Here is a 17,161-nt window from a genome sequence, read left to right as displayed (position 1 = left end):
TGTGGTAACAGACGATGTCTGACTTGCCAACAAATACTGAATACTAAAACATTTACTTGCCACTCCACTGGGTCCGTATACACTATATATTGCAATGTAACTTTCAAAACCCAGAATGTTGTATACCTTCTTCAGTGTCGATATGGCATGCAGTATGTTGGCGAGACAGAACAGCCATTCATCAAACGCATACATGGTCATCGAAGTGACTACACCTGCAAGCCCGACCTCCCCGTAAGTCGTCATTTGAGATCACCTGGGCACGCCCAAGCTGATCTCAAAAACCTTACCATCACTATCATAGACCACAACGAGGGTTGGTCAAGGGCCAACAGACTTGCTCGGGAAAGTTTTTAGATAATAAAGGACAGTTTCCCCAGAGGGCATTAATAAAACAAACATAGAATGAGTCCCTATCATCACTTGTTTCCTGTAACTCATGCTTCAGTGCAGAACCCTTACAGTTTTAAGGAATTTATTCCTCCTCCCAAACATCAATATTGAAAAAGTTTACCAGCGTATTGATTCATGATAATTTGTATAACGATCAAAAATATTATTTCAGTTTGACTACCTCATGTCAAGATCAGAATCATTTGACATCTTGCTGATGAAGGATATTAGTTATTCGAAATATTTAACATTTATTCATGATTGTATTTTTTTTTTTTTTTTGGTGATGTAGTACCCTTTTAGGCTTGCTTATTATATATTATATTTTTTAGTGTACTGTATCATAATGATATGATCCATCGCCCCGTAAGATTTATCGTTGACTATTATTCATACATTTTATATATCAATATATATATATATAAATGCCTTAGAATGTAACTTTAACACACTAATGAGAACCTGATGAACTGAATGAGATAGATAAAAAAAAAAACAGTTTTATCAAAAACCTATGAATAATTTCTTATTAATATTTAACTAACACAATTATTTGTTTTGATTTGATAATCGCTATGTACAATAAGCTGCAAAAATATTTAAAAGACATGTACAATAAGCGGCAAACATTTCTTTACAGCATCCGATTTTAACCTGGATGGCTGCACGCACCTGATGACGCTAACTTGTTTAGCGAAATATTGCGTAAATATATAAAATATAACAACTGTATTTATAACACTCATTACTGTGCTAAATTTACATTCTTAGGCATTTATATAATTTAATTTAGTAACTGCATCAGTTTTATTTTCAAACTGATCCACGTCTAGATAGATTGAATGTTGATTGTTGCTATTTTTAGACACTATATATATATATATATATAGAGAGAGAGAGAGAGAGAGTCTATAAGAATCTACCAACCAGTAAACTTAATAGGTATTGGATCATCAAAATTGACAATACTAAACAAACAGGGAAAATTATATGAGTCTAAAAGATTGTGTAACAATACCGATAAATAGATGGAAAACAAAACACTAAAAAGTGTTGAATATCATCGCACAAAGATGGAAAAACTGAACAGATGATATAAATTATACAATAATTGCAAATATTTCGGCTCAACAAATGGCCTTCCTCAGTGTTAAAAGTTTTAACAATACTGATATATAATGTATAAGGTGTAAACATAGATCAGTAATAATACAGGTAAGTTTTGGTCGATTGATTTTAATCCAAAATCCTGAATATCATAATATAAACATTAGACTGTAAATTTAATTATTTCTTTCTATTGATTCCATCTGGATGGAGGACACCCAGTGTTTTTATCCAAAACTTCTCCCGATTCTCTCTTTGCTTATTTTGCCATGTACAATCCTGTTCGATCACAAGGATCTTCATGTGATCAAAATCTTTCAGATTGTGATCTGGTAACCTGAAGTGTTGGCTGACAGGAATATACTTGTTTTTTGTGAGGTCACTCCTGTAGCCATTAAGGCGTTTGTGAAATGGCTGCATAGATTCACCAACATATTGGAGACCACATATAGGACACTCAAGAACGTAAATCACGTTTCAGCTTTTGCAGTTGATATTGCAGAAGATCTTGTATGTCTTTTCTGTTGTCTTACTGTGAAATGTTGATGAATGCTGCAATTGGTTGCAACATTTGCAGCGCTTATCCCCACAAGGCTCGCAATTACCTACAGTATGGTTAGGTTTGGAAAGGTCAGCACGGACAAGTATATTTCTCAGGCTGTTAGGTTGTTTGAAGGCAATCATGGGAGGCTCAGGAAAGATTTTGGATAACTTAGAATGTTTCTCGATTGCTGTCCAATGATCACGAATGGTCTTGAAACTATTTCTCAGGCATGGATGGTAGGTGAGCACACATGGGATTCTTTTACTTTTCTGTTTTTCTTTGTAAGTTAGCAGACTGCTTCTGGGGATGGATTCCGCTTTTCGAAAACTATTTTTGATTTTTTTGTGTTTATATCCCCTTTTTTTCAAATGTCCTTTGAGCTGCCCCAGACGTTGTTTTGCAGTGTCTTCAGAGGAGCAGATTCGCTTTATTCTGAGAGCTTGGCTGTATGGAATGCTCTTCGTGCAGTGTGGAGGATGGAAACTTTCAGGCGACAAGTATTGATGAGTATCTGTAGGTTTAGAGTATATATCTGTGTTTATTATACCTACAGAGAGTGTGCTAGATGTATCAAGGAAGTTTATGGTGGAATTAGATGTTTCATGGGTGTATTTGATGGTAGGGTGTTGATTGTTATCATTTGTTATAAAAGTTTGTAATTCTTGGTCTCCCTTGTCCCATTTCATGTCAACGTCATCAATGAATCGATACCAGGAAAGCAATTTTTCGATGGAGCACTCCAGCAGTTGCTTTTCAACTTTACCCATGAATATATTGGCATAAGATGGAGCCATTTTTGTACCCATAGCAGTGCCATTTGTCTGTAAATAGTGTTCTCCTTGAATGTGAAGTTGTTCTTTTTCAGGATCATAGTAAGCATTTCTACTAAGCATTCAGTAGGTGGAATTTTAAGAGATCGAGAGTCCCAAACTTCTCTACATGCTTCAATGCCATCCGCATATATATATATATATATAAAAACAAGTCTAAATTGAAAACAACGTTCAAACCTATGATTGCGTTGGATAAAAACCGAAATTTTTATACGTGTGCATGCAAAACCAATGTCTTGGTAGAGGGGTCTAAATACAGCACAAACAACATTTTCCAAAAGACCAAATGAGTGAAAAAGTATATTTTAACAAAACACATTTGACTAGCATGTCGAACAACTGATGTTCTTAAACCCTGCTGACTGCCATTGGCGATTGCCAAAAAAACGGATCACAAGATGTAACAAAATAGATCTTATTATTAATTTATTACCAAACAGAAAAAACAAACTTGCGGAAAAGATGGTATACCGCAAACATGAGGTGCAAAAATTTGTACACCATATCCGGACTTCGACAATTAATGTCTCTTCAGTGATGTTAGGAATCGAAACGGTATTTGGAAGACCATATAATTTACCTCAATTTAGGATAGACTCTTGAATTTTGAAAGAGTTAAAATAGGATGAACGGATCAAATAAACCCGAAGGCAAATATAATACAAGCCCAAACGAAAAAATATAAACAAGTCTAAATTGAAAACAACCTTCAAACCTATGATTGCGTTGGATAAAAACCGCATTTTTTATACGCGTGCATGCAAAACCAATTTCTTGGTAGAGGGGTCTAAATACAGCACAAACAACATTTTCCAAAAGACCAAATGAGTGAAAAAGTGTATTTTAACAAAACGCATTTGACTAGCAGGTCGAACAACTGATGTTCTTAAACCCTGCTGACTGCCATTGGCGATTGCCAAAAAAACGGATCACAAGATGTAACAAAATAGATCTTATTATTAATTTATTACCAAACAGAAAAAACAAACTTGCGGAAAAGATGGTATACCGCAAACATGAGGTGCAAAAATTTGTACACCATATCCGGACTTCGACAATTAATGTCTCTTCAGTGATGTTAGGAATCGAAACGGTATTTGGAAGACCATATAATTTACCTCAATTTAGGATAGACTCTTGAATTTTGAAAGAGTCAAAATAGGATGAACTTATCAAATAAACCCGAAGGCAAATATAATACAAGCCCAAACGAAAAAATATAAACAAGTCTAAATTGAAAACAACCTTCAAACCTATGATTGCGTTGGATAAAAACCGAAATTTTTATACGTGTGCATACAAAACAAATTTCTTGGTAGAGGGGTCTAAATACAATACAAACAACATTTTCCAAAAGACCAAATGAGTGAAAAAGTATATTTTAACAAAACACATTTGACTAGCAGGTCGAACAACTGATGTACTTAATCCCTGCTGACTGCCATTGTCGATATATATATATATATAATTCGTCTCAAATTTAGCCCAATAATGTTAGATCTTCAAATTTGCGTTAGCAAATTCTTGTTCTTCCCTCAGCGGGATTCGAACCCTTGCTTCTGTGACATCGTGGCAACACCGCCTGCATCGTGTCCAGCGTCCTAGACATTCGACAACCTAAGCTACATATAAAATATAGCGTTCGGTGGTCGATGTAATGCCTTTCCTCGTCGGCTTTATCTAGGGTTGTAACACAGTACATGATGTATAGTGGCAAGTAGATGGTGTACCTTTCAGATCAGCTATGTGTCTGTCGTAAAGGATGATAATGTTAATTACCATGCCACCACAACAAATTTTTAAATTTTATTATATACGTCTAAACATGTGACAACTTTATGAAAGACATTCTCCATAGGATAACACGTGGTTATACAGGGCTAACACCATAATATAATATATATTTAGATATAAATAATATGAAAATGATTGTTTCCCTCGTGTAAAGTTTTAAAAAAATTTGCATATTTTGCTGATGGTTTTAAAATTGATGTTACATGTTCAGATAGCTATAAAAAAATGAAAACATTTTTTGGAAAAATATTAACAACAGATCGGGGCATTAGACATTTAACAACTTTGTTATAAACAAAACCTTTGTATGCATAGAATCGTAGAACATGTAAAAGTGTATCCTTTGTCAAGATCATAGCATTCTTTAATATGCACAAGCATTCAATTTCTTTTAATCTCAACAATTGTTTGTTTAATGGAATCTTTATATGTGTTTTTGATTGAGTTAAGCCATTTCAATTGATATTTTATAGTGTGTCTTTCTATATTGTAATGTTACACCACTACTTCAGGTAAGGGTGAAGGTTGGCGCCTGTTAATACGTTCAAACCCACTGCATTTGTTTGCATCTGTCCTATGTCAGGAACCTGTTGTTCAGTGGTTGTCGTTTGTTTGAATGGTTTTACACTAGTCATTTTTGGGGCCCTTTATAGCTTGCTGTTCGGTAGGAGCCAAGGCTCCGTTTTGAAGGCCGTACTTTGGCCTATAATGGTTTACTTTTGACTAATTGTGACTTGGATGGAGAGTTGTCTGATTGGCACTCTTACCACATCTTCTTATATCTATGTAGTATCTTTTTCGGACTATGTTTTAAAAATAGAGTGGCCTGCTGAATATGGAAGTACTTCTTTTTAGAAAACGTCAACCAAACATTTAAAATATGGAGTAAATCAATTAATACTTGCTCTCGTGGATCATAAAATATATGTGGGACTCGGAGGTGCAATGATCACGCTGAAGTGCGATGGTCCGTTCGCTGATGTGCGATGGTCTTTATTACGCGCGATGGCTAGATTAATACCTACAGTGTTCCATTAGTAGGCCTATGAGTGGATTTTTTTAATAGTTAGTATATTAATTTGCATTCGTTATTGTCTGTGTATGTTCTTAGTTACAGTTGCATACTATGTGAGAGATCGTCCTCTCTGATTTTTAGCATGTGAACATAATCATGATAATTCTGCGTTAACATTTTGTCTTTTCTTGGTTCCTCTTACGAGACATAGTTTACATAATATTATAATATTGAGAGTTTGTTTGCGGACCCATATGTATCAGAGAATGTCACGCTCCATCATAAATAAAAAAATACCTTTTGTAGATTTCGAAAACAAAACGCTACAGAAGGTCAACGTTCTCCTCTCTACCAATCACTCCCCGTTTCCCATAGTATTAAATAGTTTTTAAGCCCCTTATCTACTGACAAACCCGACGAAACTGCTTCCAACAATCAAATTGACTTCTGCATCGACATGCAAAGCATTGAAAGTATAGTTTATATTGTCAATTTCACTTCAGCGATACCAACATCGTATTTCAGCGTTACCACCATCGCACTTCGGCGTAGCTATCAACAAGATAGCGTCACAATGTCAACATCGCACTTCAGTGATCAAAAACACACTTCAGCGTTAAACTATTGCACATAAGCGTAACCATTGTGGTTCGGAGTACCATCGCGGTTCTGAGTACTACATATAAGTATATTCAAAGTACTTTTGATATTTATACATTATGTTGTTTTGTCCAACGGCTTGTCTGTACTAAGGCTTGTGCCTTTTAAGTATATGTTGCTATTAAATCGTTGGCCTTTTGTTATAAATAAATAATTCGCGTATTTTTAGTTTGAATAAGGTTCTATGTTGAAATTAGTGACATTTTGTTGGTGTGCACAAGAATATGTTGTTCAGAACTATTTATCATGATGTTGAACAAAAATTAATACAAGTACTGCCTCTGATATTATATTTTGGGTCGAAATGTTTTTGGTATAAATAGGTTAACGACAATGAGTCTACTTTTAGTGACAATGAATATGCTTTGATATCGAGCCACTAATTTTTTGTGTACATGTATCTGTGTAAATTTTGTTTATTATTCTGGTAAAGTAGGGTTCAGATATTTTTGTCTTTCGGTTGTTTTAATCAAATAATAAAAGATACTGCTATAAGATTGTTAAAATTCAGTTGCAATGCAAATAAATACCATTTATATGTAAAACAAATACCAGTTATGATGCTAATATATGAGTTATGAAAACTGCAGTCGAAGAGCTTTGAAACCTACAAATTTCGAAATGTTGTGTCAAATATGGCTACGGCTATGTACATGAGTGCCTGTGGCTAGCAGAGACTAAGTGTTTTGAATAATTCAATATTTTATAAACAGCAAATTTACAGACAATGAAAAAAACGGACTTTTTGTCTCTCTAATACCCGTAAATTCACATGCTTTTAAATATGATGAGTAAAAATTAATGCATTTACTCACAAAATAAGACAATTTTGAATTGAATGTCAATGTTAACATATATAAAAGTAATAAAATCATAAAATTAGTTTGTTACATATATACAATATAGCCGATATTTAATGCAAAACGGTTTGTCATAATCCTCTGGACATTTACAATATATGTTCCTAACTGATTTGTTGAAAATCCTGGCTTCCTTTAAAATATGAAAAATCCAAAATCTTTTTAACAAAACCGCGTATTATCACAAACTAATTTAAAACCCCTGGTTGATATACGTGTTTGATGACTTACACATTGGAATGATACATTCCGTCTAGTAACCCACTCAGTGGTTTACATTGGATTGCTTGATTAATAAAGAAAATATGTTATATTTTTTTTTAGTTAAGAAATCATTAGGAAATTTAGGTAAATCTTCCATAGGCAAAGTTGACCTTAGATTGATTTGGCTATTTTTTTTTTTATATTTTTGCGGTCATACAACATGTATAACTGGTCAACTTTTTCTTTTCTCATACATTATTGGCTCTCAAATATTCAGTTTGATCGTTCCTGGTGAAGAAAAGTCCAGAAAAGCACTTCGGATGCATGTAATAATCCTGGCCACATTAATTGTTTGTGTCTAAAGCTTACAAACGTTAAAGGTATATTTGGCATCTCATTTTTAAAAATTTGTTTTGTCTCCAGATTCATATGACTGTCGCACTCAAGCCAGTATCATACGTGTTTACTTAAATCTATGACATCTCTGCTATAGACTGTTACCCTGGATATAAAATGTATCCGGTTACCAGCCCTGTTGTTTAGGGTAATTTTAATGATGAATTGTGCTTGTTTATTATCTATGCGAGTAGAAGCACGAGTTGCGTTGAATTTTTTAGATTTTAATTATTGATTAATCGAGAGATCCTATCACTAAGATGTTGGTGAATGTGGCTGCCAGTGCGACAATTTCAGACGCTAATTGATCGATATTGCAAATTTTCAATGAATAAATTATGTAATCGTCTACAATCTAAAGCTCCAAATGTACTTTTTCGACTTGCTGTTCTGTTTAAGCCTTTCTGATTTTGCCCCGACATAATTTTTTTCTGCATCATATGTTATTAAATTTTGAAAAATAGGTAAAAATAATAACCAATGCGATGAACTATGTTAGTACCTGCAACATTTGTATGCACAATAAGTACAATTAAATCAGTGAATCTGTCGAAATACATTCTTACTGTTACATATATACAACTACGAATGAACTCATAGTAGTTTTCTAAGTTCCTTCGCAGTTGGGTATATGTAACAGTAAAAATGATGTTTGGCAGATTCACTGATTTAATTCAGGAAATGTGTTCAATAATTAATCTTTTTGTTTTAATAACTCACTGAAAAAAAACAAAAGCTTTTAAAATGTAATATATGAAACTGGAAAAATATGAGAAAATTGCGGAACATATTGCTGAAGACCCACAAAAAGACAAAACAAGCTCATATTTCAACCTTGTTCGAATTGCTGAGATTGACGAAAAGTGTAAAAGAAATTATGATTTTCAAAATGAAATATAAAACAAGTATATTGAATAGATTATCTTCGTAACAGGAGAAAAACAAGGAGTAAGAAATATTTTGGTTTAGGTCATGTCTTCCAGTTGAAAATATTGATTTGATGTGAATATGGAGCTGTTGTTTTGTGCTAGACCGACACACTGAGCTTGAATATTTACGTGCTTGATCACATGGTAAAAGCCTACAGAAAGACATATCAGCCAGCCACAATATTTTGACTCAAACTCTGGAAACAAGTGAAATATCATTATCTAAGATAATTCATGATCAATAAAAAGGAAATCTGAAAATCAAATAAGTTTGTTTTGTTAATATGCTGCATATTAAAGGTGATTTTTATCCACAGGAAATAGAAAAGACAACAGATAGTTTGTAAAACATATATTTCGTTTTGGACCTGCATTTTAATTAATAAGAAACTAACCAGGCAAAAGGTCACCTTGACCATTATTCATTCTTCACTTGCTTTGGTCATATCTTAGATAATGTGATATACATGTACGTCCACAGTGATAAATAATTTTCTATATTTTCTCCACTCTATTGATCGAAATCAAATAAAAAGGTGGGTTTTTTTTAATATTAATAATAATGTCACGGTATGAAATTTTTCAATGTGGGGAAGTACAAAAACAGGTGTCTCTGTCGAAAGGCAGAAAACATTATGTAATAGTAGATGTCACCCAAACTCATAACGTGAATCGTAACCTTTATATCTGTACATATACCTTTGTATGTAGACATTTTAAAATAGTGTAAAGTAGAAATGTCTATCAAATGAATACATAAAACAAAAATGGTCTATCTATATTAACATGATTAAGTTAAATGCATTTCAGATACTGAATTAAACTTCTTATTAGGGATTTTACAAATTCCCTAGCAATATTCCAGTGAATTTATACAATTCATAACAATTTTATGGGTTTTAAAAAAACAACTGAAACTGAAAGGGATTTACAAAATCACTAAATAAATTATTTCAGTAATTTGATAAAATCCAAGAAATTGAACATTTGATTAATATTGTCATACGTTAGCTTACTTTTTGTGCAAACAAGGAATGTATGACATAGTAATATAGTAATTAGAACTATATTCGTATGGATTGTGATGTGCAAGGTAAAATTATGCGTTTAGGAATAGAAGTACCTAAACAGTAAGAGTATCGTTTTTGCTATACATCTGTTTACTTATTTGCTTGGTTTTTCAGGACATGGAGTTGTTAAAATTGATAAAGGATATTGTACCTGACATTGATATAAAAACCGTTGTATTTGCTGTTGATACTACGGAATGTACATTTCAAATGTTGGAGAAATGTAGCAAAAAAGTCTCTGAATATTTCGACCACTTCTCTTCTATAAATACAATATTTAATAGGTTATTCCCAATTAAATCTACTGAAATTGCAGTAAGAATTTCACTCTTTTTGGAAAGAAGTCTTCTTCGTGAACTTCCCGTCAAATTGATAAAGACAGAGGGACTTGAACAATTAACATCTCCAGGTTACTACCAAGTATTTGGAAATATATTGAAAAACGGTCCATTAAAAGAAGATAAATGTCAAGATATTTTAAGAAGGAACGCATTTGAGTGGAAATTGGACTGCAACGTTACACATACATTATCGTGGAAAAAAGTAAAGGTCACAAGCTTTCAGAACTATTTGTGTGAAAGTATAAGCAACGAAATTGCATTAGTTTTGCAGGAAAAACTAAACGAAAAACTGCGTGTAGACAACATGAATTTGGCTGATGAGTTTGGTACTCAACCGGTTTTAACTGATAGTATGGTCCTATTTGTTTCAAAGGTCATTAATAGTAAAATAGTCGCAAAACTTGGAAGTTATCCTGATTTATTATGTTCAGTAGATGTTATGGATGCAAGGTTCCGACAAATGATTGCAGATGAAATACACAAAAACATCATGGAACGACGGGATGAACTAGTTCAAGCTGTGCTTTCAAAGTTTGGTGATGTTTATTTGGAATACATGAAAATGAGTGATATAATAAATGTATTTGCAGAAAGAAACAAATTTGATATTTGTTTTCACGAATACAAAACTATTACTGAAAGGTTTGTTTTCATTTTACTTATTAATAAACGTTTTAGTTCTGTTCTGGAATAACCGAAATAAGGTCATAAAACTACATATGCAATATGCACAAACTTCAAATAATTTGTACCCGTTACTTGTGTTAAAATTGTGGAAGTAATTACAGGATCATAAGGCTATATAATATATTTGAATGGTAAATATACAATTGAGAATGGAAATTGGGAATATGTCAAAGAGACAACAACCCGACCAAAGAGCAGATAACAGCCGAAGGCCACCAATGGGTCTTCAACGCAGCGAGAAAATCCCGCACCCAGAGGTGGTCCTCAGCTGGCCCCTAAATAAAATTGTGTACTGGTTCAGTGAAAATGGACATCACACTAAACTCCAAAACATATAAGGAACTAAAATTAAAAATACATACAAGACTAACAAAGGTCAGAGGCTCCTGACTTGGGACAGGCGCAAAAATGCGGCGGGGTTAAACATGTTTTGTGAGATCTCAACCCCCCCCTTTACCTCTAGCCAATGTAGAATAAAGAAACACATAGCAATACGCACAGTTAAACTCAGTTTGAAAGACGTCCGAGTCCGATGTCAGAATAGGTAAAAAAAGAAACTAAGCAAAATGACAATGATACATAAATTAACAAATGACTACTAGCAGTTACCGACATGCCATCTCCAGACCTCAATTAAACTGATTGAAAGATTATGTCTTCATCATATGAAAATAAGGTACAATCCCTCCCGTTAGGGGTTAAGTATCATACCATCATAAAATATATGAGAATAACATAACCCGTATCATGCCAACAACTGGTTTTAGAATAAATGTGTTTATTTCCAAAACATGTATCTTGTCTATGACTTAGACTTTGCAAAATTCCTTCACCATCTGTATATACAAGACTGTAACCTTAAAAGCTTACATCTGCCCGAATGTGAAAATTTAAAAGTATCAAAAACATTGAAAATCATAAATCAAAAGAAAAACAAATACTAGGAAAATCATACCTAACCACATTAAAATAAAATACTGAATTCAGGTTGTCCGGACGGGTACGCACTTTTTGATATACCAGTTGAAACCATCTGGTTTCTCATTTCAAGCAGAACTCAGATAATAGGCTCAATTCCTTCGTGCCATAGACGAGGAAAAAGGACGGCAGAATTATGCGTCAACCTGATGTAATTTTTGACACAGCTGATGAAATTATCAATTTATCAAATAGACACTCGAAAATCAGAATTTGAAAATGAACAAAAAGTACCAAAAGTATAACAAAAAATCATATGTCGAAAAAAACTGAAAACACATGACAAAAAATAATTAACTACGAACAGAAAAACAACAATCCACAAAACACTTCACAGAAAACTAAATATTGAACAACACGAACCCAGTTGACATCCGTGGGGATCTCATGTGCTACAAAAGAATAAGTAGAACTTTCTTCACTTGTGGCACGTGGCGTGTTCTTCTTGGCGAATACAATTCGAATATAAATCTCATCAACTCATTAGTCGAAGAGAAACTGACAACACAATGTCAAAAACCGAACGAAAAGACAAAAATCTACTAAACACTATATAGAAAAATAAAGACTATGCTTTGGAAGGGTAAGCAACCGTTGTGTTGCTCCTGAAAAATAATCTGACACCACCAAGGCAAAAAAGAAAAAGACCAAATGACAAACAACAGTATACAAAGCACAACATAGTAAACTAACAACTGAGCAACACTAACCCCACCAAAAACCGGAGGTGATTTCTGGTGCTCCCGAAGGGTAACCAGATTCTGCTCCACATGTGCCACCCTTCGTGTTACTCATGTAAGTACAAACCAGGTGATAAGTCTAATTTGGTAGGTCATATGGTCCGAGGACACAGTTATCGTCCTTCGATTTTCGTTGTCTACAAATATAGTCCCTAGTGTGGACAGTGTATAACTTGCAAATTGTTTTCATACACTTTCCAAATTTATTTCTTTATATTTAATGCATGAAATATTAAGAAAGGGGATGAAATTACATGTTAAAAAAATTTGGGTGCTGAATCTTTATGTTAAGTAGTGATTAGGTCCAGTTTAAAAAGGTCAAAAATTAGTATGTCTGAAGCTGTCAAACTGAATTTTAGACCCCCTTAACATAGAATTGTCAATATTTTGAGTTAGAGCTGGTAGACTTTTCTATAATTTTGATATTATTTGTCCTAATAGTAGTACACTACACTGTAAAAATCTTTTTGAGATAGAGCAGGTGCGATTTTTTTAATTTGACTTTATTGTCTAAAAGAAATGCACTACGAAATAACTGTGTTCTCGGGCCATATTCGGGGAAAAGGCGGACGGAATTATATTTACAACGATTGAAGCATATCAGCCGTCATCTGTAAAACAGAGATTCTATAACTGCCAACCAAATCGTAATGGCGTCATAGCACTCAAATAAACCTCACTGACAATTGTTAAACGTAAGTGAAAATATTTGGCACACCTAAGTGTATAATTGACATTCTTCATTTGAAGTGCAATTTCCGTCGAATTTCTATAGCTATTTATTGATGATTGAATTGGAAAAAAAATCGTATATTTGATACATGGTAAACTTTTGTGTTGTACATGATTCTTCTTAAATACATTTTCATTACAATTAATCGTATATTACTCCCTTCTCGACGCAGTTCGATGTATGACGTACCCATTATGTGTTCATATTCTTTTTCATAGGAACCTGTTGGTTAAGGCATGTGGACTATTCGGAAAGATCATCAAAATTTACATCCAAAAGGAAGTTCATGATGAAGCTTCAATTCGAAGTTATCTTTTGCAATATAATGAGGACATTTCAATTGTAAACATTTGTGAGTATCAGGAAATGACCACTAAAAAGCATACGTTGATGTCTGGAATTAAAGTCACACAAAGTGAGAGTTTCCCAGCGCGGTATGGAACGGTAAGTTTTGCATTACAAGATGAAAAAGGCCAATATTACTGTGCAACTTGTAAGCATGTTATTGAAGGGTCATCTTCATTAAACATTGAAACTGATGACGGATATTTATTTTGTACAAAGTTGTTTTACTGTAGTGAAGATGTTGATTTTGCACTTTTAAAGCTACAAAACACCAACGTTTGCGGTTCGCATGGTATTCGTCACGGTAAAAATGAATTCATCCCAGGTGAACTATTAGAAAATGACATGATGCCTAATGAAAACGACACTGTTTATAAATGGGGTGCTACAACAGGTCGGACTAATGGAAAATATATAGGCGTCCTCTGCACACGAAAACTAGAAAATGGAAATTTCGACATCGAAACTTTTATAATTGAAGGACTAGATGAACACTTTTCAAAAGAAGGAGACAGTGGATCACTGGTCTGCATTAAACCTGATTCAGTTGTTTATACAAGCCATATGGCTGCATTTATTCTTATTGGAGAACTTGAGCAATATGACGGAAATGTTTATGTAAATACCCATGTATGTTACAGAGTAAGTATACCTTTGATGGAAATGAAAAAACACAAGGCATGTAGTAACATCAAACCATGTTTTTAACCCTTTAGTGAATTTTCCTGATGCACTTCTATTTGTAATATGTGTTTTGTACTTTTTTGAACTGCATGACTTGATGAGTTTAACAAAGTGTGAATTTCACTCAACTTAAAAATGTACGGCAGCTTAGTTGAGTACTGTTTAATCTAAGATAAATAGATAACAAAGAGATTGGCAGTGTCGAAAAAAAATCGATCGGTTGGAAAAGAGGGCCAGATCTTCTACATTCTATATATAGACATGAGGAGGTGTGATGATTGCCAATAAGACAACTATCTGCTTAAAATGAAGAAGTAGTAATCAACTATAGGCCATCGTACGGCCTTCAAATATGAGAAAAACCTATTTCGCATAGTCGACTATAAAAGGCCCCCCGACACGCAAAACGTGAAACGATTCGAATGAGTAAACTTACGGCCTTATTTATAACAAACAATTTAGGAAAAACAAATGTGACAGACATGAACCAACGTCAACCACTGTACTACAAACTCCTGACTTGGGACGGGGTTAAACATGTGTGTGAGTCCTCAGCCCTCTCGTAACATGTGACAGTGTTGTAACAGCACAACATAAGAACAAACTATAAAAGTCTTTTGCAATTAGCTTAAGTCAAAAGATCGGTACGAGGTACAAAAACAACTAACATAAAAACAATTGACAAACAGCGCAGTTACTAAAAGCTTTTTCATAGCCAATAACAACAAGTAAATAAGTCACGTTTTCCCAGACTAAAGTACAAACCAAACGGATTTAGTATAAGAGTCTGAGAAACGCAATGCCAAATTAAAAGTAAACAGTATCGACAGGTTGTAGGATCACGAGTTCTCATAACTGTACATATAAAGCTATAAATATTTAGTTATGTTTTAATAATTCAAATCAATGTTAGTAACGATAAACGCAATAATTATAGATTTTACTACTGTTAAGTTGATAACCTTTAAGACTAGGTTTATTTAAAAGATCAATTAGTTTACATGAATTGTGTCTTAATGTACGTGCTTTATAAACAACATCACCGTAAGAATTAGAATGTTATATCCCGTTTTTGATGAGAATTATTCTACAGATACAGCCAATTTGACACATTCTATCTAAATCTTTGTACGTGTATCTATGAAGGAATTCGGTAGAGGCTTTAATTAGTTTGTGGTTAAGATTTCCCTGACTTAATAATTTACCAGTTATACATTTATTACGTTCATTGTATAACAAAACACGACTACAGACACGGGCATAGCGAGCAATAGTATTTTATATGTAAATGCCCTGAACTTGTGATCATTTTTTGTTAACGAAACTCTGAAATGTATTTTTTACCTGCTAATAACAAATTTTTTGGCAGTAATTTATTAATTGATTGATTGGTGTATAACGCCACTGTCAGCACTATTGAACTATTTCGTGACGTTCAGTTTTTTTGTTTGTTTTTTTTTGGTGGAGGAAGCGGGAGAGCACGGAGAGAACCACCGAACTTCGGTATGAAAATTGACAATCCTAAAAATGAGGAGATGTGGTATGATTGTCCATGAGACAACTATGCACCAGATTTAAAATAAAGTAGTAGTAAGTAAATATTAGCCACTGTACAGTCTTCAACAATGAGAAAAATCCATACCGTATAGTCGGTATAAAAGGCCCCGACATGCACAAATGTGAAACAATTCAAATGAGAAAACTAACAGACTATGATTTATAACAAAACAATTTACGAAAAACAAATAGAACAGACATTAACCAACGACAACCACTTTACTACAGGCTCCTTTCTTTGGACAGGCACCTAAAAAATGGCAGTTTAACATTTTTTTGAGCGTTCAACCCTCCTTTAACCTAGGACAGTAGTGTAAGAGCATAGTGTAAGAACAAAACCGTCCCCGAGGGTATCATTAGCTCAGTAGTGAATAATTCGGTATTGATATGATTTATAACAAACATTTCTTAAATTATCCGTTTATAAATTTTGAAATTATATAGAAACTAAGGTTTCCACTGCCTCAGGCAAAGTTAACCTTAAATGGATTTTGCTATTTTTATGCCCTTTTTGGTAATATAGCTCTTCAACGGTTGCGGTTCTTATACATCCTTGGCTTTTAATTATTCGGTTTTGATCGTTCCTGATGAAACTTAACCCAGAAAAGCGCTTCGAACGCATGAAATTTATAACGTGTTGTTATCATTTTTTGTAGAAATATATATGTGCTACAGATATATTGCAATTTTATTTAAATAGACCTGTTTATCAATTTTATTAACCTTCTATATGTAAATATCGTATCTCTGCCAATATAGAGACAGGCAGATATTACAATGAAGAGAGAGAAAATAGGTTATGTACTATGTGCAACAGCAATAATTTTGAAGATGAATACCATTCTAATTTAGAATGTATACGTAACAGGTATAGTGATGTAAGAAAACAATATATCAAAGGACATGATTGGCAAAAACCATCTACTTTTAAACTTCTACAGTTGTTATCAGTTCACGATGTGAAAGAACTTAATGACTGGATAAATATTTGTTCAATATAAAAAGAAAATCCGTATATGTAGTTGTATTCCTTATTTATCATATGGCATTGCTTATTGTCATTCTTCGCCATATGTGAATTCCTTATAATTATTGTGATTAATTTGAAATTTAATGTAAAAATGTTGATTTATATATATATATATATATATATACGTCTGAACCAGTGGCAACTCTACAACAGATTAATCCATCGGATCACAAGCAGTGATGGTGATACATGGCTGTGTACATTCTGTATATACAACTCGTCTAAACAACAGTCCAATAATGTTAGATCTGTAAATTTGCT

General features: G+C 33.5%; 1 protein-coding gene across 1 annotated transcript in view; it reads left to right on the top strand.

Annotated features, from left to right (window-relative positions):
• Nucleotides 1-16,887, top strand: part of LOC127709660 (uncharacterized) — a 43,500-nt gene extending 26,613 nt beyond the window's left edge. Inside the window, exons 4-5 of the mRNA XM_052215274.1 lie at nt 9,920-10,788; nt 13,503-16,887. Of these exons, the coding sequence (XP_052071234.1) occupies nt 9,920-10,788; nt 13,503-14,337 (1,704 nt within the window). The 3' untranslated portion in view covers nt 14,338-16,887. The remainder of the gene's footprint in view (nt 1-9,919; nt 10,789-13,502) is intronic.
• The last annotated feature ends 274 nt before the right edge of the window (nt 16,888-17,161 follow it).

Source organism: Mytilus californianus, unplaced genomic scaffold (genome assembly GCF_021869535.1).
Source record: "Mytilus californianus isolate M0D057914Y unplaced genomic scaffold, xbMytCali1.0.p SCAF_7, whole genome shotgun sequence".
Taxonomy (NCBI): Eukaryota; Metazoa; Mollusca; class Bivalvia; order Mytilida; family Mytilidae; genus Mytilus; species Mytilus californianus.
Note: the sequence above shows the minus strand (reverse complement) of the source record. Positions and strands in the feature narration are given on the sequence as shown.